The sequence below is a fragment of the Hippopotamus amphibius genome, chromosome 13 (genome assembly GCF_030028045.1).
Source record: "Hippopotamus amphibius kiboko isolate mHipAmp2 chromosome 13, mHipAmp2.hap2, whole genome shotgun sequence".
NCBI classification, from domain to species: domain Eukaryota; kingdom Metazoa; phylum Chordata; class Mammalia; order Artiodactyla; family Hippopotamidae; genus Hippopotamus; species Hippopotamus amphibius.
Genome location: NC_080198.1, coordinates 28,397,188 through 28,421,379, shown reverse-complemented (window position 1 = coordinate 28,421,379; position 24,192 = coordinate 28,397,188). Strand labels below are relative to the sequence as shown.

The 24,192-nt window shown below is 37.3% G+C and overlaps 1 protein-coding gene across 3 annotated transcripts in view; it reads right to left on the bottom strand.

Moving 5' to 3' along the window:
* FHIT (fragile histidine triad diadenosine triphosphatase) overlaps positions 1-24,192 on the bottom strand; it is a 1,404,433-nt gene that overhangs the window by 756,536 nt on the left and 623,705 nt on the right. For all 3 annotated transcript variants that reach the window (XM_057705524.1, XM_057705526.1, XM_057705525.1), the window contains exon 4: positions 6,929-7,048. In XM_057705524.1, the coding sequence (XP_057561507.1) occupies positions 6,929-7,031 (103 nt within the window). In that variant the 5' untranslated portion in view covers positions 7,032-7,048. The remainder of the gene's footprint in view (positions 1-6,928; positions 7,049-24,192) is intronic.

The window sequence follows — 24,192 nt, the reverse complement described above, 5'->3', positions numbered from 1 at the left end:
TAGGATTTGTGCCCCAAGAGCTATTTGCAAATTTATAGTTATTTTTTCAGTCAATTAGTTTGAGAAAGGAAATGGGAGCTAAGTAAATAAATCAGATCATTAATTTGCAATAAATATAAATTAATTATGCTAATTCTAAGAATTGAACATATATAAAAATTATGTGTATATAATATGGAATATACATAAGACTCTATTAGCAAAAGAAAGGCATCTTGACTTGTGTTGCAGAAAATCCATGTATATTCATTCGATAGATTTTAACAGTTTTGATATGTGTATGAAAATATAGGATAAACATTAACTGCCTACTGATGTTCTAACAAATCTATTTTCATTCCAAATGGAAATTAGGATATATTTTGCATTATTTGAGTTAATTACATGACATTTCTTATGAATAACGATGTATTATTCCATTCATTACTTCTAATTATGTTCCGTTACAAGTGCAAGGCTGGCAACACCATGACCAGCCTTTTCCTATTCCTCACAATCTGATGGCTTGCATGGAAAGCAGGTCAAAAATATGCCCAGAATATAATGAACAGAGTTCAGATATTGTTAACCATGACAGTTTAAAACTACCTGAGGAAAGGTTCATGTAGAAATAAATAGAAATGGGGAATGGCTTTGCAGATTACAGGATGTTCATTTTTGCAATTAATATGAGAAATATTCAGTGTTATTTTATTACATATAATTATCATCCTACCATTTGCTAGAGCTGGAAAAAGAGCATCCTTAACGCAGTCCTTCCCCCTCCATAACTCACACACTAACAGAACTATACTCTGTAAGAGATTAGCAGATGGTAAAGATATCTTTTTTTGGTTGTAAAAGTGATTCTATAGGCTTTGTGCAGTTCTAAGAGAATACAGGAAACCTCCTAAAAGCTCTGATTAAAAAACCAGCTGGAATTTCCTCCTCAAATGCATAAACATGGTCAGGCCAGCTCATCTCACCCCACTCACAGCAGGGCCTGAAGCTAGAAGGTATATCCTATTATGGAGAAGCAGTCAAGGTCAAAGAAAAACAGTCAAAACTAAGTAATTAAGCATAGGGGCCAAGTGAACCACAAGACCACCACTAACCAGTACCCTCACCAACCAGTAGGCTATAAGGAGCCAGGGAGAGATGGTGGCCAGCAGGAAGGTGTCTGGACGAGGTCTAGAGACCAATATGTACATGCCTCAGGCACACTGTTTCATGGGTGAGTCACCTTTATTTGAAGGGGCCAGGGCAAAATGTATAAAATCCACACATTTTTCTCCATCCAATTTCAAATGTTCCTTGCACACACACAGAGCATCTATTAATCCCTTTAGTGTCAGGTGCCAACAATCCATCATTCTGTCTATAATAAAAACAAAGACGCCAGTCTCAGCTTCAAGAATGAAAAATAAACTTGGGCAAGGAAGAGCCTTAGCAAGGAGAGTCCCTCTTCCTCCTTTGCTGCCCAGGACAGTTACTGCCCACTGACCCTGCATGCAGCCTCAGAACCCTACCCAACACTGTGAGCTCACTACCAGCTAAAGAGATGCCATTTGAGATAAAACAGATTTGCTCTCTGTGCAGTAATGCCTCAGATGACAAGTCGAGATAGATGACAGTCACACAAGGTTTGTCTTGCAATAGGGGTTGGCAGGATCCTCTGTGGCAGGTTCTGGACACTGCAAAAAGATGTCAGTCAATTTAGTGAATGATGAAAACATCCAAGAGCTTCCTGCGTTCCTCCTGACAAACGCCATCAAAAACTGGTCCTAGCTTGAAGCAATGCCCTCTACTAACCCAAAGGTAGGTGCACATTTACATGGAAACCTTTCCCATAGAAACAGCATAAGAACCCTCTGAACAATCACTGATACATGCAGATCTTTTCAACGTGGTAATCTGCCAAATAAATTCAAGAAAAATATGACCACAAGAATACCGACTTTCCCCATCAGAGCTCAGGACAAAGGACGTTCGATCAGCTTTGCACATCTCTCTAAGAGTATTTTAAGCTAGCTAATATGCAATAGACTTGCACAGGGTGGGGAAAAAAAGGCATATGATTAGGGAAACTTTAAGAGCAAAAAAATCTATCTTTAGTAATAAAGATACTAAAATAGTGCTTGCACTCATTTTATTTGCACAGGAAGGTTTAAAAAGAAACTCTTTTGAGAAATGAAGGATCATCAGATCGCTAATAACTGCAGTTTCCTGAACAATTAAAGAAATTCACAAGATTACGAACTACTCAGGAAATGACAAATATTTCTGATTTTTACGGAAGGACTAAAAGGGTGCTTTTATCTATAGCATCCATTCCATAAGAAGCACTGTTAAGTAATGAAGCTATTTTTATTATCTGTTCCTTTATTTCAAGAGCACTCAATATGGCAATGGTCTGAAAACACAGAAAACTTAACACTGCTTGACTGCGAAGGTAAAATTTTGTATTAAAAGGCATTTGCCAGGTTTTTCTTTTTTATCTATTGAAGTTGGACCTTAGAACACAATTTCCCTTGTACCAAACTTTTGTTTCTAATAGGTCAGCAGAAATGTCCTTTAAGTTACCTCGTCTAATTCTTCACAAATACACTTTGTAAGGCTCTCCTCAATGCATCATCCTAACATGGCTTGGCCCTGATAACATTCTGTGTGCGATGCTCCCTCTTGGAAAAATCTGCTCTTTTTAATAACTGATTCAATAAACTGTTGACAAATGATTTGTATAATACAGTATGGCCAGCAAGCAAGGTTTGTCTCTGTCATTACACAACACATTCGACCCATCCGCAAACATGGCCGGGTTCCCCTTATGTTAGAGCTCCGTATGCCATTCTGAATAGCAATCCGAAGATCAATACACTGTCTGCTGAAAACAACAGGACATGACAAATGAATAATTTTATTTACAATAAAAGCTCCAGTCCCCAAATGGATTCCATTAATGTTCAAATTCATTTTTCATGCTCAACTCAAGATGAGAGGTAGACACAGCCCAATGCAAGGGGAAAAGACTGAAGTATTAACTATATTGGCTCAAATTTTTTCAAGCCACAAACAACAGCTGGGCTGTACCAAGGTGCATGAATAAAACGTTCGCTGCGGAATTCTGAAGATGCAATCTCCAAAATGCTTCTGTTCTCTCACCAAGACTTGCTGAAAAGCACTTTCCGATAACAAGAAATTAATGGATTAAAGACATTCTGACATATGCTTCCACAGTGTTGCACCACAGAGGCCAAAGCCTATGCAATTGGCTTTAAACACTGTTTGCAACAAGCAGGAGTGATTGCTTTAGGTGGGGACAAGGAGGGTTTGAAGTGGCTCTTTTGAGAATGTAGCAAATACTCTTGCTTCAAAAGCATATCTGCAGTCCCTGATCTGACAGTTCTTTTCCTCCTTAGAAAGGTATTAAAAAAAGTCAGTGAGTAAAGTCAAAAGAAAAAAAAAAAAAAGGGTTGAGGATGGGGGGAGCAAAATGTTAGAGAGGACACAAGTTCAAAGATGACATTTACAAGTCTCTCACGAAGGGCACATTCCCCAAAGGCCACCTGAATACTCTTTTTAAAAAGAAATCATCAAAAAAACAAAATAGAATTTTCCAGTTCACATAAAGATAGCAATACACTGCCCTTAAAATACAGACTTGTCCATTAGCCAATTAACATGCACAAAAAAAAAGAAAGAAACAAAAGAATCTTTTCCCATCTGCCATCAATTCATTCACTGCTTTTAGACTTAACTTGGCACACTCATAACAGAAATGTAAACAGGATTATAACTGACAGAGCATGGAGGGAAAGTTGGGAAAATACAGCTTGAATGAGATACTAAAAAATCTGGAATAGAATGGTGACAAAACATGGCTTTGTGCATGGAAAGACCGAAAAGGTAGGATTTCAGCCTTAACTGAAACTGTCAACATGCTCCTGATGTTTATGGATTCGTTTTAAATTCAGTCAACGTAATACTTTTGGGTGCTAAGAAAAAGAGATGTGCAAAGAGCAGGTTTTGCCCCCACCCCTTCCCAGGAACTCATGATTCAGTGCAGAGATAAACAGGAATGAACACAGTTCTGGTCAGATGCAGACTGGGATCTGTGTTTGGCATGGTGCCTGGAACAGAGTAGCTCAGTAATAAACTGCTGAATGAATCAACATGAGAATAAGGAACCAACTGTCACAAAAAGGATGGAATATTTTTTTCCTAAGAGAGCAGGCAGGTATCAGTGCACTTTAGCTGAAATGAAAAGGATGGGAAGGATCTCAAGGTGAACAGAGAGGCAGGGTAAAGAATGGGGAAAAAGCAGGTACAAGGGAAATACAACACCTGTTTAAGGAAATAGCTGGAAAGTGGGGAGGTTGGGTCAAGATAATGAAAATCTTTTAAAAGGATGCTAAGGAATTTGGACTTTATCCTCAAATAAAAGGAGATTCATTAGATTCATCAGTGGTTTATTTGCAAAGGGACAGGAGAGTGGTAGCATCAGAGCTGTGGTTTAGAGTGAGGTGTAGGCTGGGCTGAGGAAGTCCAGGGGTAGAGATGGTGCAAAAAGCTAGATGACCTAGAAGACCCACAACAAGGGGCTTATCTAGGGCAGGCAGGGTAGAGCACTGGGGGGTTAAGGCCCACCACAGCCATCTCACCGTTTATTTTATGAAACGTTAGTGGGCAGAGCCATCCACAGCTTCAGTTCCCAAATCTCAGGAACAAAGAATATCGCTTTCTGCAAGCGAATGAGTAACTTATTAAGATTCTTCTCACAGTTGTCACCTAACAGAGTTTACCAAGGTAAAGTAAAATATAAAGTTTCAGAATCATCATATAAAAAGGATTGCCTGAATCCATTATCCACTGGCCTTGAAACCACTTTAAACACTGTAGATGTAAAACAGCTTTACAGAGTATACTGATTACAAAAAGTTCCAGATCTCACTGTTTTCATCCCCAGAAAGGGCTGGGTCCTTCTTGCTACCTTCCAAACACACTGAGGTTTGTTGATTTTAATACAGTGTTCTCCTAGGCATTTACTCAAAGAGATGGTAACCAACCAGGACTCATTTCCAAAATGGCAACTCCAGTGCTGTCTGGAACAAAAGTAGTCATCATTCACTAACTGCTCACTATTCATTATAAACATTTTCCTTGAAGCAGACACCTCAACCTTACTTGAGTTCAAACGCATGTATGACCCATGTCTTACACATCACACTTTCAGAGCTGGTTAAAAAGACCATGAAAAATCAAGTTTCTTACTATCAAGATACAAGTTAAAAAAAAAATCACAAAGCAACATTCATTCCATTATTAACTATTGTTTTTTAAAAGTGCATCTCTACAAATTCATATTTTTTCAGTCCAAAGCATTAAGATTTATTTATTTAAGTTCACATTTTCATCCCAACTTCCCTCAGTTCTTTGACAAAAGTCAATTAAAACTGGCACCCAAAGAGAGATGGCACTTAAACAATATTCTTTTGACACTGGAATTTTCAGACTTTTTTCTTAAAAAATATATTCCTCAAAGGAAAAAGGCAACCACAAACTTCCAGCAAACTCAAATGAGAAAACAAAATGTTTCTGCTATTTCAAGAACTTCAAGGTCTTTTAGAAAAACTCAATATAAAATTGGTATACAACTTAAAAATTGTTTTTTTATAGGACCTTTCTAAATCATTCTAGATCTTTTTACTTCAATAAACAGAAGAATGAAATTTTCTAATCTGTATACTTATAATTTTTAATAGTTTTATAAATTTAAGAGTTAAATGTTACCATTATATATATTATTTATTAGTTTATTGCTATGATTATTTAGGTTAAAACTTCAATTCAAGGAATTTGGGAGTCTACGACAAAAATCACAATTATTTTTTGGTGCTTGTTTGGTTTGTTGTATTTTTTTCAATGTACAGTAGTTATACGGCCAAGAAAGATTATTCACAAAGTTTTCAAGCATTTCGAAAAATTCCATGAAAAAAATATAACTTACTCTGGAAAAAACTTTGGCACATTTGTAGATTCAGAATTACTGAGAAATTTATTTCAAAGTAGAATCATGTCTCAATGTGGAAATGATTATTATCTTAAACTATGAAACTTTATACTTTGTTGCCTTCTACAAAGTAAATTAAGTTAGGGGGGAAAGAGGAAAAAAAAATTCTGAAGAGTCAGTACAAATGTCACACGCATACAGTCGCATACAGTCACGAGGGATACTTTCAACAACATAAAAATAATTCTCCAGAGCAGTTCACCAAATCCTGGTTCTCCCACTGCAAAGAATAAAGCTTCTACTGAAATCGATGGTCAGAGTGAAATAAAATACTCTACCACCAATGGCACTGAACAATGATCTAGAAGCTGGGATGTTTTCCAAGAGAAAATGCTATCTCAGACCCTAGCATGAAAAAAATATTTTGTAAGTATACTTATGTGTTTGAATTTATTTAAAATTCATAGCTTGAATGATCTCCAAGAAGTAAAGAAACCAAGTCAGTCTCAAATCTTCACGGAATACCTTATTTCCAGATCACAAGAGCACCACCCAATTTCTATCTTAATATTAAAATTCACAATTGATAACTGAAAACAAAGTGCTCAGGATATTCACTGGATCCATTTTAGAAGCACCTATTTATTTACACAGTTATGATAGTGAAAAGGTCAAGCAAAAATTCACCTCCAAAGCCACAGTTGCTAAGCAACTCTTTTCAGAAGTTCTGCAACATTGATCAAGCATATTACTGGTGCCACCAACTGGATTCAGAATAAATGTGAATAACATCTTACCTGGTTTCTCCAAAGGGGGAAGGAGGAGGATTCCTTGCTTACCTTTTTGGACAGATCCTGAAGGTCAATCCTGTATTCACTTGGTCTGTTAGATTCAGAGGCTTTCTATTTTTTTTCTCTTAAAAAAAAAAAAAAAGGATACGTCCAGGCACCACAGGTTTCCTGTTCACCAGGGCGAAGGACAGTTCAGTTTTGAGAAACACCACAGAGGGTTTGATGAGATGTTGGCCAAATCTGAATGACATTTCCTCACAGTTGAAGTCTGGAAGAGAAGATGAGATAGAAAATGGACATTTGTAAAATTCAGTTGAGAAACTCAAATTATATACCACTTTAAAGAAAGCAAAGATTCTTAGTTGTAAAGAAGACATCATTTAAGCTGTTCCCCATTTAATGTCCACTGAGATGTATTCAGGATGAGTCCTCCTAAAATATTCCATTCTTTCTATCCTGGTTGGGTTTAGAGTTTTCAAGCATAAGCTTGCACGTGGACAACAAAATAGTCTTCTTAAATCCCTCTGCACTTCGGGTAGCCACCTTAACCCAAATCCACTAGGTCCAATCTGTCAGGCATTTTTTTTTTTAAGCTCTTTATTGGAATATAATTGCTTTACACTTTTGTACCAGCTTTTGAGGTACACCAAAGTGAATCAGCCGTATTTAGACATATATACTCATATCCCCTTCCTCCCGCAACTCCCTCCCACCCTCCCTGTCCTGGCTCTCTAAGGCATCACCCATCATCAAGTTGATCTCCCTCTGTTATACAGCAACTTCCCACTAGCTAGCTATTTTACAGTTGGTAGTGTAAATATGTCTATGCTACTCTCTCACTTCGTCCCAGCGTCCCCTTCACCCCCCGCTCCCCCAACCCCGTGTCCTCCAGTCTACTCTCTGCATCTGCATTCTTATTCTTGCCCTTTCACTGGGTTCATCAGTACCATTTTTTTTTTTTTTTTAAGATTCCATATATATGAGTTAGCATACAATATTTGTTTTTCTCTCTCTGGCTTACTTCACTCTGTATGACAGACTCTAGGTCTATCCACCTCATTACATTAGGTTGCTTGCATGTCCTGGCTATTGTAAATAGTGCTGCAATAAACATTATGGTACATGTTCTTTTTGGAATATGGTTTTCTCGGGTATATGCCCAGTAGTGGGATTACTGGATCATATGGTAGTTTTATTTTTAGTTTTTTAAGGAACCTCCAACCTTTTCCATAGTGGCTGTACCAACTTACATTCCCACCAACAGCACAGGAGAGTTCCCTTTTCTCCACACCCTCTCCAACATTGTTTCTAGATGTTTTGATGATGGCCATTCTGACCAGTGTGAGGTGATACCTCATTGTGGCTTTGACTTGCATTTCTCTAAAGATTAGTGATGTTGAGCACCTTTTCATGTGTTTGTTGGCCATCTGTATGTCTTCTTTGGAGAAATGTCTATTGAGGTCTTCTGCCCATTTGTGGATTGGGTTATTTGCTTTTTTGGTATTAAGCTGCATGAGCTGCTGGTATATTTTGGAGATTAATCCTTTGTCTGTTGCTTTGTTGGCAAGTATTTTCTCCCATTCTGAGGGTTATCTTCTTGTCTTGTTTATGGTTTCTTTTGCTGTGCAAAAGCTTTTGTTTCATGAGGTCCCATTTGTTTATTCTTGATTTTATCTCCATTATTCTAGGAGGTGGGTCAAAAAGGATCTTGCTTTGATATACATCATAGATTGTTCTGTCAGGCACTATTTTTAATCATCCGTTTCATCATCTTTGCTAAGCTTAAAATTTTCATGGTTCAGCATTGACTATAAACCTTTTCATTCTTAAAGAGGTACCTGTGGGGCCTCGCTTTTCTCAAATGGTTTGATATTTGTTTATATGAAAGCAATTTAGAAAAAGTACAAACACTGTTTGACCTTGTGTAGAATTACAAAAGCATATGGGTACTCCCAAAGAACTATAGTAAAATTTCAAAAATTAAAGAGAAAAAACTCGAGGGAAAAGAAGAAGGGACAAAATAGAGTTCAAGATGAAAATGACTCCTGGTTAATGCAGAGGTAGTACACAGCAAGGTATGTGAAGTGTTATATATCCTCTTTTCTGGGGAAAGTCATGGGTTGGGGTAGTGGGGAGAAGATAAGGCAGAGAAAGCAAGATTTGACACTTGGCATCTCAGGTACCAAGGAATGATTTTCCATCAATCGATGCCTATACAAGACAAAGTTACTTTCTGAATAACTAAGACACACCCTCCTTGGAAAATCACTTCATTTTTCTCATTCAGGAACCACTCTACTACAAAACTGATGAAAACTGAACCCCCCGCCCCACGCCATGGGAAAAAAGGAATAGGATTACAAAAAGGATGATGTCAGAAAATGGCTAACAATTTTATAAAGCATACCAATAAATGTGCAATTGTTTAACAATTCTAATGTTCTCAATGATCCAAGAGATACAGAGGGCTATGCAAAATTTATCTACTTTAGAAGCACCCACATAACCAGAATTTAACACATTTTAGGTACAAAGGAATAATATGGAAGGTTTGCCTCAATGACACAAATACTGGTTTCTAAAACAATTGCAACTATCTCATAAAAATGAAAGGTCAGTAAGGACGTTGAAAATCATCTAACCCAGTGATTTTCAAGGTGTGTTCCCTGGAGCAGTAGCATCAACATCACCTGGGGAAATCAGAAATGCAAATTCTTGAGTCCTACTCCAAACCTACCGAACCAGAAACTCTGGGAAAAGGGTGTAGAAATCTGTGCCTTAATAAGCTGTCTGGATGATTCACAACCACTGATCAAACCCAACTATTCTCCCAATCCTTTCCTACAAAATCTTGGCCTGGCAGCTGGTTGGCCTATGCTTGAATATACTCAGTGATAGGAAGTTCACCACCCACTCCTTCTAAGACAATCAGCTCCAGCAATTATATGGTTGTCCTTCATTCTAAGTTCATCTTTTTGTTACAGATTTATGCCTTGGAGGTCCTATGAAACAAGCATCATGCAAGTGAAAGTGCTTTAGATATTTGAAGTTAACCTTTATTTCCCCCAGTTTTTCTAGAATAAACATGCAATTCATTTTGATCATTCTACGAACAGAATTGATTCAAGTTCCCTAAAGCTATCTGTTTTTTTGCCTCCCCAGCATCTATTTGCTGTAGTTCTGGCCATACTATCCCAATTTTTCTTTGGGTAATACCCCACCATATTCCATACGTTGGGCTACTCCTACTCCTGGATCTAGGGATGGGAAAGTGACCAAGGCATCATTAGTCTTTTGCCACGTGACTGATTCAGGTGGCCACGAGACAAAAAATGAGCCATTCAAAGGAAGGATATCCATGAAAGGATATGCTTATGTGCATATTTCCTCTAGTATGAATTGCCAATTCATAATTTGGCCTTTTTTTTGGTTGGTTTCTCCCTCCTATTTTTTTATTTTTCTGGAGTCCCTTGTATATTTACATATTGATCTTGGTCTATTAAACATGGCAGTTATATTTTCCACCATCTGTTAGTTTTTCTATTGTAGATTCCATTGAACAAAAAAATCATTCATTTTGATGTATTCATCAACTTTCTTTTTATGGTTTGTGCTCTGTGGAATATTATATAAAAAACTCTTCTCTACCAAAAGGTTACAAAAATGTATTCTTAACTTTTCACCTACCAGCTTTATATTTTCATTCTTAACAAGTTAGGTATTTAATCTACTTGGAGCTTTGTTTATGGTATCAACTACAGAAGTGGTTTCATTTTTCTCCTTTTGTGATCCAACTTCCCTAGCACCAATTTCTGGGAAAGATTACATTGAGTTCCCATATATACACAGGAGCAAGTCTGGACTTTATTATATTCTGTTTCTACAGATGCTGGAGAAGAGGGGGAGACAAATTTTTTTCTCTAAAGGGCCAGATTTAGTCTGTTGTAACTACTCAACCCTATCATGGCAGCATGAAAGCAGCCATAGACAATAAATAAAGGCATGGATATGGTTGTGTCCCAATAAAACCTTAACTGTAAAAACAGGCAGCAACCTCCAGCTGGCTAGTGGACTGTAGTTTCCCAACACCTGCTGTATAATGTTAATATCTTGTAAAAAGAAGGTCCATTTTAGATTCAACTATACCCCTTCAAAAAAACTCTTGCTCAGGTGTTGATTAGAATTACATTGAATTTAAATTTTAATGGGGGAAATATGACATCTTCACAATATTCAATCAATCCATTTATAAATGCTGCATTTATGCTCTATAATACCATAGTAAAACTCTTATAATAGGGTTTTAAATATCCCTTATATGTTTTATGAATTATTTCTTAGATTTATTCCTAGATAGCTTTTAGTTTATGTCGGTATTATAAAAGGAATATCATCATAGTTTATAATTGGTGACTCCCAATACAGACGAAAGCTATTGATTTTTTTTATGTTGCTCTTATAAGCTGGCAACCTAGCTGACCTCTTCTATTGCTAATAATTTCTGCTGCTTCTCTTTGGTTTTCTAGATAAATGATTTTACTTAGAAATAATTATATCTTTCATTTCAATTATTCTACTTATATTGGTTTGTTTTACTGCATTGGCCAGGTATCTGGTAACACGTTGGTAAGCAGAAGCAACACAGGCATTCTCGTCTTGTCCCCAATCTTACAGGAATGAGTTTAAAGTTTTGTTTTTTCCATTAAAAATGACATCTGCCATAGGTTTTAAAAAGAAAGGCTTTATCAAGCTAAAAAAAAGAAAAATCCCTATTTCAAGTTTGCTAAGAGTTGATTCCATTTGAAAAAGAAAAAACTTTATTAAATGCTTTTTCTTTATCAATGATCACGCAATTTTTCATTCTTTGCCATTAATGTGGTAAATTACAGTAGACGATTTTTTAAGCACTGCAACATCCTTTCACTTTTATGATTAATTCAACTTAGTCACAATGTGCTATTTTTTAATACATTGCTGGATTTGAGTTATGTGGTTTTCAATGTCATAAGTGAAGTTGTCCAATATTTTTTACCTGCTTTCTGTTTTCAGAGTTAAACTTAATAGGTTGGCTTTTTTTTTTTCTTTGTTCTGTAAGAAGTTTTATAAGCAAGGATATTCTGTTCCTTGAGAATTAAAGAGACCTCACTTGTCAAACTGTCTGGGCCTCTTTTTATATTGCTGGGAAGATTAAGTTTTGATAATCATTACAATGTATTTAATGATTTTTTATTAAGTTTTCTTGCATCAATTTTTTAGCCATATATCCTTTTCACCTAAATGTTCATCTTTATTGGTTAAATTTTATCATAGTCTGTTTAAAAGATTATTATATCTAGCCTATGAAATTTTTCAAAGGACCATTTTTTGATTCTCTTTTATTAATTTTCTCTATTTTGTTCCTTATTTTCTGTGTTTATATTTGTTTCCCCTTATTTTTTTTTCCTTCCTTGTTTTCTAAGATTTACCATGTTCCAGTTTTTCTAATTACTTGAGTCAAACATTGAGCTTGTGGAGTTGCAGACTTTCTAGTTTTCTCTTGAGTAACAAAAGCTATATATTGCCACCAAAGTACTCCATTAGGTATCTCTCTCAAATTTTGAACTATTGTGCTTTTATTATCACTCAGCTTTAAAATTTTGCTATTCTTGTTACCATTTCCTATTTAACCTGAGGGTGATTTCGTAGTATGTCTTTTCATTTCCAACATATGGAATGCTTTTGCTATCTTTCTGTTAATAATGGCCGATTTTAAAGCACTGTAGTTAGAGAAAAGAACCTCTCTAACGCTGATTTTTTAGAATTTGAGGCTTCCTTCCTGGTGCATTTAAAGTTGAAGCATATGCCTATTCCACAGGCCCGCCAAAATAAAATCTATTCTGCATTTGTTGACTAAGAAGTTCTACATACATGGTATAGCAAATTCATTGCTTGTTATCCAAATCTTCTTCTGCTTGCTTTTTGTCTCAATTATTTCATCAGTTTCTGAAAACACTGCATTAGATTTCTAACTGCAATTGCTTACTCAATGTCAAAGGCCAGGAGTTACTGTTTTTTATATTACGGCATGGGTATATGTCCCTGCTGATTTTACTCCACTGATCTATTGTTCCTTTCTCTTTGTATCTGTATTTGACAAGCATAAATTTTTCCACCCCCTTATCTTCAATCTGTGGCCTTTTAAATATTTTTTATAAACATTATAGCTTTTGGCTTTCTATCCATTGGACAATCCATCTTGATTAGTGTAACCTCCATGCTATTTGACCTTATTTTTCACTTTTTTCTCCTTCCTACATTCCAGGTAGATCACGTTGTTTTCCTGTGGTATAAAAATTAAACATTTTGTTTTGTTTCTATAGCGGTTATTATCTTATTACAATCCATACTAACGCTCAGTTTCCCCATCAGTATCTAAAAGCAGATCCATATCTCTGTCGTTAGCATGTACTGGCCACCTTGCAGCTTTTCAGATCTCATCCCCCATCTTCCCCAATTTCTGATCCTTTGAAATATTGTGTTATAATTTCAAATAGTTATGATATGCTGGTTTTGTTTTTTGGCCACTGCTTCCTCCAGCAATCATATTCTTCATTTATCTTATTTACAGAGCTCTACAGACGTCTCCTTACACCAAGCAGCAATGGGCTCAGCATTACTTCCTTTTGTGAATTTTAGCTCCCTCTTTAGTTTTTGCCCCCTCCCCTTTTTTTTCAAAGCTCAACTATGCCTTGGAGTATTTGTGTATTTTATATAGCATTTCAAATTAGTTTTAGTGGACAATTTTCCAATTATCTACCCTATAATATTCCTCGAAACTAAAGTTGTCATTGCGGTCTTCTCTTTGTGTCCTCCTCTTATAAGGACACAAGTCATTGGATTTAGGGCCCCCTCCAACCCAGTATAATCTCATCTCAACTAATTATATCCGCAAAGATCCTATTTCCAAATAAGGTTAAGTTCTGAGGTTTCTTTTAGCAGAGATGTTATTCAACCCACCCTAGTCAACTTTCCTCATTCCTACTGTTTGGATGGCTATTAACCTTTTCCATACCAGGTCTTCAGTTTTCAGTGGGTTCTTTATATTCTTGGTCATTATTTTTTTCAAATATTCCCTGACCTGAGTTTACTTCTCTGCCTTTCAGGGATTCTATCTGCTGGGGTTCTGGAAGGCTGCCCCAAAATGTGCCTCAGCGGCATACTGATTATTTTGTATTAAAGCTACTTAAGCAATAGCCAATGCAAGAGGAACACGCTGGCCCTCCTTTCTGTCTCCCTGAAAGCAGGAAGTAAATCTCCTCTATGAAAGGTACCTTTCTGGCATCTGGAGGTAGAAGAACACCCTTATCTCCAGAGACAGGGAATTCAAGCCAAGAAGCCTGTATAAACAAACCATGCTACTTTAATTTACTACCCCAAGCCCAAACTCTGTTTAGATTCTTCGTGGATTGAATACCCAAAACCTGTTTCTTTGTCCTGTCAATTCCTCACAAATTTATTGTTTCTTTCTCTAAAAAGTATAAAAGCTGCCTGTTCTGGCCACTTCTTAGGTCCTAGACTGCCATGCACATGAATTAAAATGTATTTCTTTTTTTCCTGTTAATCTCTCTGGTATCAATTTTATCACTAGTCCAGCCACAAGAATTCAAGAGGGGTAGAGGAGGAAAATTTTCCCTCTCTGACGTATCTAACACTTCTATTCCTTCTCCTTCTCAAGTCTGTCTTCAGTCTTCTCGTTTTTTTTCTTCCTGGTGCCTTTTGGGAGACATCCTCCACGCACCTGGCTGCTGATGCGTGAATATCAGCCATCCACAGTGCTGGTGCCCAGTGTTACGTATCAGGCTTAATCACCAGCCATCTCCCCTCTACTCACTTCCCTCCTTCTCAGGCACCACTCTTGCCAATGAGCTCATTTATTTCTACTGCATTTCTTCTCATGAGCTCAGCCTGCCAACAACTTGAAATGTTAACTGCTCTCTTCACTATCCCTTCCCCTTTGGTACATCCATACAACTCATAAATTACCCTTTGTTGAGAGGAAGCATGAAGACGCGGAATGAGGGTTCAAAGCCCACGCACTTGAGTCTTGGTTCTGTCACTCCCTGATCCTCAGCGATTCACTGAACGTTTCACCCTCAGGTATCTCACCTGAAACTAATGGATAGCCCAAGGACCTGTACTCAGTATCTCATAATCTATAATGGCAAGGAATCTGGAAAAGAATATAGATGTGTGTGTGTGTATAAAGCTGAATCACTTTGCTGTACACTTGAAACACAACACTGTAAATTACCTATATTTCAATAAAATTTAAAAAATAGTAAGGGTGACAGTATATGACAAATCTCACAGTCTGTCACATGACATAGGCAGCCCAAAATGGTAAAATTTTTTGTACTTCCTTATTCAAATCCAATTCTGCCTCTTCTTTAATTGTGATAAAATTCTGCCCACTTGTGCTGCTAGCAGACATGCTTCCTCAAGTTTTAATTTCAGTGGAGAAGAAAAATACTCCAGGAACTATAAATGGAGCAAAGGTAGAGAAAAGTATAAAAGCTAATATTGTGTGATGGGAACATTCCTGCATCTCCAGGATCTGAAACTGTCTGCAAGGCTGAGATAAATATTAAATGCTTTCCTCTCACATGAAAAGTGCAGAAAGCAATTTTATTTTAAGCTAAAGTAAAATCGCTGAATCTTTTTTTTTTTTTTTTAAACCAAGCAAGAAGGCTGGATGTACCAGTATCCTGTGGAATTCTCAAGGGAAAATCATCTCCTGGGATCTCTGTTTCTTAATAAATGTGAAGACAATGGCTTCTGGCATCCAGAGAACCAAGCACTTGGTTTGGGACCTCAGTCTAAGGTTTAGGACCTTAGTCTTATTAGCGGGCCTTAGCTAAGACAGACAGAGAAGGGACTAAGTTCATTCCAGAAACAGTGACTGAGGCCTGCATGTGTCTCTATATAAACCATGACAGAAGTAAAAGTATATGAATGAAAATTGAAGTCATATTTTTAGCCAATTAATTTTTTAATTTGTATTCCTAGTAACAACTTGTTTTGAACTAAAAATATGTAACTTCCAGGCATTTAATGAGTCTCCATTTCCCATCTTTTCAGCTACAAAAGTTCAGCTTAAAAGTACCTTCTCTTAAGCTCTTTACCTTCTATAAGTAATGAAAACGTCTCTATGATTCACATTTAATTTTGTGACTCGGTGAATTTGATAGGTCTTTTTTTGATAGGGCTAGATAGGCAACCTAACTTGTGGAAAAAGGTTCAACAGCCACAAAAACAAATGCCCCAAAATGTGAAATTTCCCTCAGTAACAGCAGGAGATAACAACGGCTCACTTCAAGGCAGATCAGGTTTCTTACTGATTTGCCTCCAAATGTTAATGTCCACCTAAGATAAGTGCCACAAACTTCTAACACCGTCTCAAAAAAGAAAAGCCAACCCTAGGATGCAACTAGAGATTACTATACTAAGTAAAGTAAGTCAGAGAGACAAATACCATATGGTATCACTTATATGTGGAATCTAAAATATGGCACAAATGAACCTATCTACAAAATGGAAACAGACTCACAGACTAAGAGAACAGACTTGTGGTTGCCACGGGAGAGGGGGTTGGGGGAGAGATGGATTGGGAGTTTGGGATTAGCAGATGTAAACTATTATATATAGAATGGATAAACAACAAGGTCCTAGTGTAGAGCACAGGGAACCATAGTCAATATCCGGTGATAAACCATAATGGAGAAGAATATAAAAAAATAGAATGTCTATATGTATATAACGGAGTCACTTCGCTGTACAGCAGAGATTGACACAACATTGCAAATCAACTATACTTCAATAAAAACAAACAAAAAAAAAAAACAAAAAGAAAAAAGAAAAAGTCAATCCTAGAATTTCTGATCAGAAAAGGACCAAAAAGATTACTTAGATGCAGTCCTCTCATTTTAGAGATGTTGAGTAAGTCTAGCAAGTCAAATGGCTTACTCAAAGTCACTCTGACCCTTAGAAGGTCTCCTTTAGAGGATACTATTTATAGAGGAGACTATTTAAGAATTTCTCAAACTTGGGAATTTAGGACTTCAGGGACTCCACCTTCAGAAATGCTGAATTAAAGTTAACTGTCACTCTAGGGGATTCCTTGGTGCCAAAACCTCCTGGCAATACTCTCGTATAAGACAGTCAACTGGTGATCCAGAATATATGCCTGTCTGTTATTTTCATATTATTTCACTAAATGGAGAACCCAAAATATAAACTCCTTTTTGAGAATATGAGTCTTTAAACCCCAGCAAAGTTTGAGAAACTCAGGGCTTCAGTTAGTTCCATGACCTAACAGGCCATGCTCATGAGGATGTGAAATCCTAATCAACGGACCATCAGACCACTATTCTATGATTACCTTTCCCTACAGTAAATGATTTCTTTGGGACAAATGAAAAGTCTGAGTATTTCCACAAGCAATGTAGTAGGCTGGCTACTCAAAGCGTGGTCTGCTGGTCAACAACATCTGCATTACCTGAGAGTTGTTAGAAATGCATATTTCCAGGCTCCACTCCAAATCTACTGCATCAATCTGTATTTTAACAAGCTTCCCAGTTGTGTTATATGCACAGTAAAGTTTGAGAAGTACTTCCCCTAAGCACTAGCTCCAAAACTAAGTTTAACGAAATTATGTTGGGAGCTTTCTAAAACAATAGATTTTTGAACAATAGAATTCTCCAGCATAACCCAACTCTCTAACAGAACCTCTGGGATGATGAGGTTAAGAATACAGCTCAAGGGTCAGTCTGTGAAATGGAGAGAACCTCTTCTCAAGGACACACATAAAGCCTTTAATATGTATTCGATAAATGCTAGTCATCATATTGTTCTCAGTATTTTACCCTGGCAAAAAGTAATGGCCAATTTTATTTAATAAAAAAATTGTTATTTGTCAACTAGTAAGTTAATGGCAAGTTGCTTGGAATAGTGCTTTTCATATAAATGGTATATAATTTTTAGTTAAGCAAAATATTTTAGAAAAGTATTTTGGCACTATACTACCATTAGATGATTGCTAATCTCTGTATATTAGAGAGAGAGCAATATCAGTTTAAAACGTAGCATCCGATTAAATAAGAGATGTGACAACTAACAGTTACTTCCTACTTTCCTCATTCTAAACAATTTCTTCATAATTCTCCTAAAAACCCTATGAGGAAGGTCCTTAATACAGTAACATTTATGCATCCTTTTGATTTCTTTTCATGTATCAATTCCTAGATTTGAGAATCACTGTGTTCAAAGGATATTGACCCTTCAAGGCTATTGATATGTACTGCCAAATATCTCTCAGGAAATGTTTCTGCAAATTTACATTCCGAGGTAGTACAGGAAGAAGGGTCATTTCCCCATAATTTTGTCAGCACTAGGCATTCTGATTCTCCAAATCTCTAACAAAAATTTGTTATTACTTAGGAGTATGGTGTAGTGAGAAATGACTTCTATCCTAGCTAAAGCAATCTACCATGAAAACTGACATCTCCTAGGCAACCCAGAAGCCAGACATGATGAAAAGGAAATACTGTTCTTTTGGTTTAAAGAATGAAAAACTTGTATTTTTTTTTTAACCTCGAAAAATAAACATGTTATTCTATTTTAGCTGGGAGTGATAGGATTTACTTTAAAAATAATCTGCCATTTTTATATCCTGATATGACTCAGCAAATAGCAGGAATCTAAACCAACCTTAGAAGGCATGACCAATCCTTTTCCGGGGTCATCAGAAGAAGCCATACTGCAAATAACTCCAGAAACTTCTACCAACGAGTAAATACGTTTGTATTTCAATTCACTTCATTTAAAAACAGGGGACTCAAATGTTAACCAAAAATGTGTATACGTTTGAAAGCTACTGGCTAATGGATCCCAAGACTAACCTTAACAGGAAAAATGACTTGTTATCTAACTAACACTTTCAGCTGGCTAGGCTCTCAAACATTTTATTGATGACTTGGAAAACAATCAAGGTACATAAATAGATAGCTGGAGACATATATTTGGGTTTAGATGATTTATAAAACTTTCTAAGCTTACAGGCATACATCAAAATTCCACAGGAGACAGCCTAACAATATCCCACAAGAAGATGGCAAGAACAAAAAGAAAGAAGACAGTTTAAAGTGTCTCAGAATTCTAGCAAACAAAAGTGTACCTGTAATATTTTTATACAAAGAAAAAAACCCAAATTTTAGTAAAGTGTATTAAGTCATCAACCCATGGTGTCACTAAAGAAAATTTTTCAATTGTTAACAAGTCAAAAAAAAAAGCTCCACTATTTATAAACAGGAAACAAACAGATATTTCAAAATGCCAACGAGTTCTCCAAGATCTCACTTCATCAGCTACTCTCCTCCCCTCCCCCCATCACGTTAATGTTTTCCAATGTCTGCTTGTGTAGCATCTCTAACCTTACTCTCACTGGTTCCTTCCCCTTCTCCAACCAAGATTTTCAGGGATTGTCTACACCAAAATAACCTTTCCTTGAATTGGTTGCTCATTAAACTCTAATCACTTATGCATTCAACAAATATTATATACTTGCCATATTCTAGGTACTATTCTAGTGGTGAACATGCCAGCCCCTACACTCACGGAGCATTCTAGGGGTAGGATGAGGAGGAACAGTAAGTGGTAGAGACCACACACCAGTCAGCAAGGAAAAATATTTCTAATTGTGAAGAAAATAATTGGGGAACAAAAATAGGTAGTGACTTGGAGTGGGTGAAAGTGGCTGGTTTAGTGCCAATGGAAAGGGAAACCAACACTTGATCTGGGACTTGAATGAGGAAGCGCTCACTATGAGTAACTGTGGACGGAAGGTTCCCAGTGCAGGAAACAGTCAATGCCCAGGCAAGAATGAGCTAACGGTCCTCGAGGAATGAAAGGGATGGTGGGACAGTGGAGTCTGAGAACAGAAGGCAAGACAAAGAGGAGCTGGATTTGAAAGGTAGGCAGGGACCAGATCATGCCGGGTTGGTGCTGCAGTCAGTGAGCGATGAGAAGCTCATGAGGAGGAAGATTTAAGCTACAGTATGTTCAGTTTTCACCTTTCAATTAGAAAAAAAGTATTGACTATTGTATATTAAAATCATCTCAGGAGTTTAAAAAAGTCCCCATGCTCAAGTATCCTTTCCTAAGATTTTGAAAAACTGAGATACAATTCATATACCATAAAGGTTACCGTTTTAAAGTGTATAATCCAGTGGTTTTCAGTATATTCACAAAGTTGTGCAATTATCACCACTATCTAACTTCTGAATATTTTCATCACCTCCCAAACAAACCCCATGCAGTTAACGCACACTTACCCCTCCCTGCAGCCCCTGGAAAACATTAATCTATTTGGTCTCTATGGATCTGCCTATTGCAAACATTTCATATAAATAGAATCATATAGCATGTGCCCTTTTGTGCCTGGTTTCTTTCACTTAGCACAATGTTTTCAATGTTCAACCATGTAGCATTTTTCAGTAGTTGATTCCTTTTAAAGACTGAATAATATTCCATTTTAAGTATATTCTACATTTTTTAAAATCTATTAATCAGTTTATAGACATTTGGGCTGTTTCTACTTTTTGGCTATTATGAATAGTTCTCCTATGAACATTCAGGTGCAAGTTTTTATGTGGATCTATGTTTTCAGTTCCCTTGGGAATGTGCTTAGGAGTAGCATTGCTGGGTCCTATGGAAGCTTTAACTTTTAAGCAATGGCTTAACTCTTTTCCTTAGTGACTCCATCATTTTACATGACTACCATCAATAAGTGAAGGTTCCAATTTCTCAACATCCTCACCAACAGCCCGCTCCCATATGTCTTCATTTAATTTGTCTGGCTGAGACCTGGGCATCAGGGTCTTTTTGAGTTTTGTTTTTTTCCAGAGTTTCCATGTAATTCTAATGTGCAGTGAGGGCCAAGAACGCCTTATTCCTGCCCCATTCATTGCCAATTTCCCAACAAGTACTTACACCTGCTCCCTGAAGTGCCCCAGAGCTCTTCGGACCTGTTACATTCTTGCCACCACCCACCCCTCAATAATGACATCTACTTTGTAGCTAATTCATCCAATTAGAGAATGAAATACACATAAGGAGGAAAAAATCTTACATTTATGAAATGTATAACCTTATATCTATATAATTATCATATGTATAACCTTGTATTTATATAATTATCATACGTATGACCTTGTATTTATATAATTATAATAGAGCTTTATAGTCATGCTACATGAATATGTCATCTGTTTGCAAAGAGTAGCAAGCACACGTATTTAACTATTTTAAAATCATTTCTGTGTGTACATGTACAGATGGGAAATCTGAAAATTAGGAGTCCTTTTCCTCTGAGAAAACGGGTTTGGCATTACTTCTATTATCTTTTCTGCATACTTTTACTACTTTCTACTCTCACTATGCCTTGGAGAAGCTATTCCAAGGGAATTTTTTCAAATATCCTTGCATATGGCGAACCCCCTTCTCCCACGGATCCACTGGAGACATAGTCTTCAAAACAGAGCCCACCCGTAAAAAAAATTTGCTCCTAAAGTTCTTTTCATCAAGTAGAGAAAGATATAGGGAATAAATGGATGATTCCTATATGTTTTACATTTCAACTTTCACCTTGAGTATTAAATACAGTACCATACGTACAAAAATGTATAACATTTAAAATCACATGTCATTTTAAAAATGTATCCTGCCAAAGCAAACACAGGTGGTGAAGATCTTTAACACCAGCATTGAGGCCTAGAGCCATGTAGAAAGTCAACAGCCTGTGCTTGTAGATAAACCAGCTCAGGTGGCAAAGAGAGAAGCCTGAATAAAAAGGAAGATTTCTCAACTGAAGGACAAATTATGGCATGACTTCTCAGTCTGATGGAAGCCGAGATTCACCTTAACAGTAGAAATAACCCAAACCACATCTTCATATGAATGGCGATGGCAGAGGGGAACTTACAGATTATGATATTAAAACAATACCTAAGGGAGAGAATTACAGGTGAAAAAAATCACCTTAATGTCATGTATCTTTCTGGAGTAATCGTTTTATACTGCATTCCCATTAATACTATATTCTTTATATAGTCATAAAAGATTTTTAAGAGTTCCTCTCCATGGATAGACATGTGGGGACATCAACTTAGAACTGGTGCCAAAGGCTTGTAGGGTAAATCTATCAACTGTGATCTTCCAGAAGCTGGAACCACATGTTAGTATCTCTTCATCAGGGCACAGGCCTCTCAGAGGTTGAGACATCCAGGGTCCTTTACATTTTAAAACAATTTTTCAAGCCTTCTGGCATATTAAAAACAATGAAATGCCAAAGCAAAATTACCAAAATTGTGTTATATTTTAAACATTAACAGTGAACAAATTAAAGTTCCCAACACAAATGAATACATGGCAATGATTCCCATCTCTTCACAGAGGAAAGATGATTTCACCACATTTTAACTAAGGTGAAATGCCTGATTTTTTTTTGGTGAAGCAATGCCACTCACATGTTTTCACTAAAAATGGAATAGTAAGGCTAATTACATAGTCAATTATAGCTACATGTCACTAGCAATTTATAGATGGACGTACTTCTATTTTAAGTGCACTACCATATTCAGCAATTTCTAATTGTGCTATTCAGAAGATAATTACATGACAGATAAAACCTATTAACAGTCTACTACAGGTGGTATGATCCAGTAAAGGTACAAGTTCAGAACTATATGGAAATCTTCCTTCAATCCTGTTCAATAGCATATTGGAAGCTCATTCAATGGTAAGATCCAAATTCAATGCTTTGAACCCAAAGCCACTCCAGACCATCCATCCACTGGCTTCTCCCAGATCCTCAGAATATGTTGGTTAAATGAAATCACAGGAAGTCAAGCTATAGCCTCTATGTTAGGTCCTTACTAGAACCAACATCGTCAAACCTGTTATAGCAGCAGATAATCAAGAGAAATTCTCACTCACGGGATCTTGAAGCAGGGCTCCTCCCCACCCCCACTTCTGGATATTCTACTATCACAAAATATTAAAACATGAATTTGAAGTCAGTCCAAGCCTTGACCCTTCTTCCCCCAGCACAGATTTTGCAGCACAGCCTTATCCAGGGTTCCATCCAGGGTAGTTTCACTTTTCAGTGCCTGATAAATGCCTTCCCATTTCCCTATGCCGTAGACAAGTAGGTATTTCTCCGTATCTCTAGGAATGACAATGGTGTCTTTTTCATGTCCTCATCCTCTCACCATGATCGGCGCTCGTCAGGGGATCTCCATTCCTATCCATCTCATTACCTTTTCATTCTATTTGTCACCATTTGCCATCTCAGAACTCTTAATTATTAGCTTACTCTTACAACAGTAATGAGGCTCCGACTGCCTACCTGGCGAGCATCATCGAACACTAACCAGCATGCAGACAGAGACCCACACCTGAATCCCATCACGTGGCTCCATTGTTCAGGCCAGGTGGGATGTTTCTATCTACAGGCAAGCTTCTGCAGGAGAGCTGGAGTTTGCAGGGTGGCTATTATGCATTCACTTTGGTCTCATGATTCACACTGACTCAAAACAGCTTTCCTGTGTGGTCGTACTCATTTACATACTGGCTATTACCTCCCTTCTAATAATGCTGTACTGTTTCATTCTTCCCTGTCCTCCTCTTCACTTGCATAAGGACTCACTGGAGCTGAGAGTTCTCAAAAGGGAAGACTAATTGGTCATTTTCTTACTGCTTCTCTTGATCTCCTCCTGACCTTGAAAGAAAAATGAGGCTCTTACAATCATCTGGGTGACTTGTCCATATACAAACCTTCCTTGACATCTGCCACAGTGTCCAGCATGTTGCCTCAGACATGAGAGGTGCAGGATAAATATTGACATCTATACAGTTTTCTGAGCACCTAAGAAAGGCCCAGATCCATAGGAGACAGAAAGATACAGGTTGAAGAATGAGCTGGTCCCCTCTGAAACTACAACAAGGATGTCTTTGTAGTTAACAGAGGAAGATAGGACTGACTCGAAATCCATTTCTTCCTAGACTTCATATCCTTCAGTTGCAGCAAGAGCCTTGCACCAATGACAACAAATGAGCATTGCCTGAATCCTTCTGGGCGTCAGGGCCTGTATTAGCCCTTGGCCTGCGTTAGCTCATTGAAACTCCAACAGTCTACCAGGAGGTATCAAGGAAAAAAAACCTATAGACGTGAAATGACTTGATCGAGGTCACCTATTAGCTAAGACCTCAAAGCTTGTCTCAGTAAACCAGATTGGCTACCCAAGCACTGCTCAGAGAAGGGCAGGGCAAGATGAGGGCTTCCAGGGGGCTGTGAGGAAAGGTGACGGAGGCCAGCAT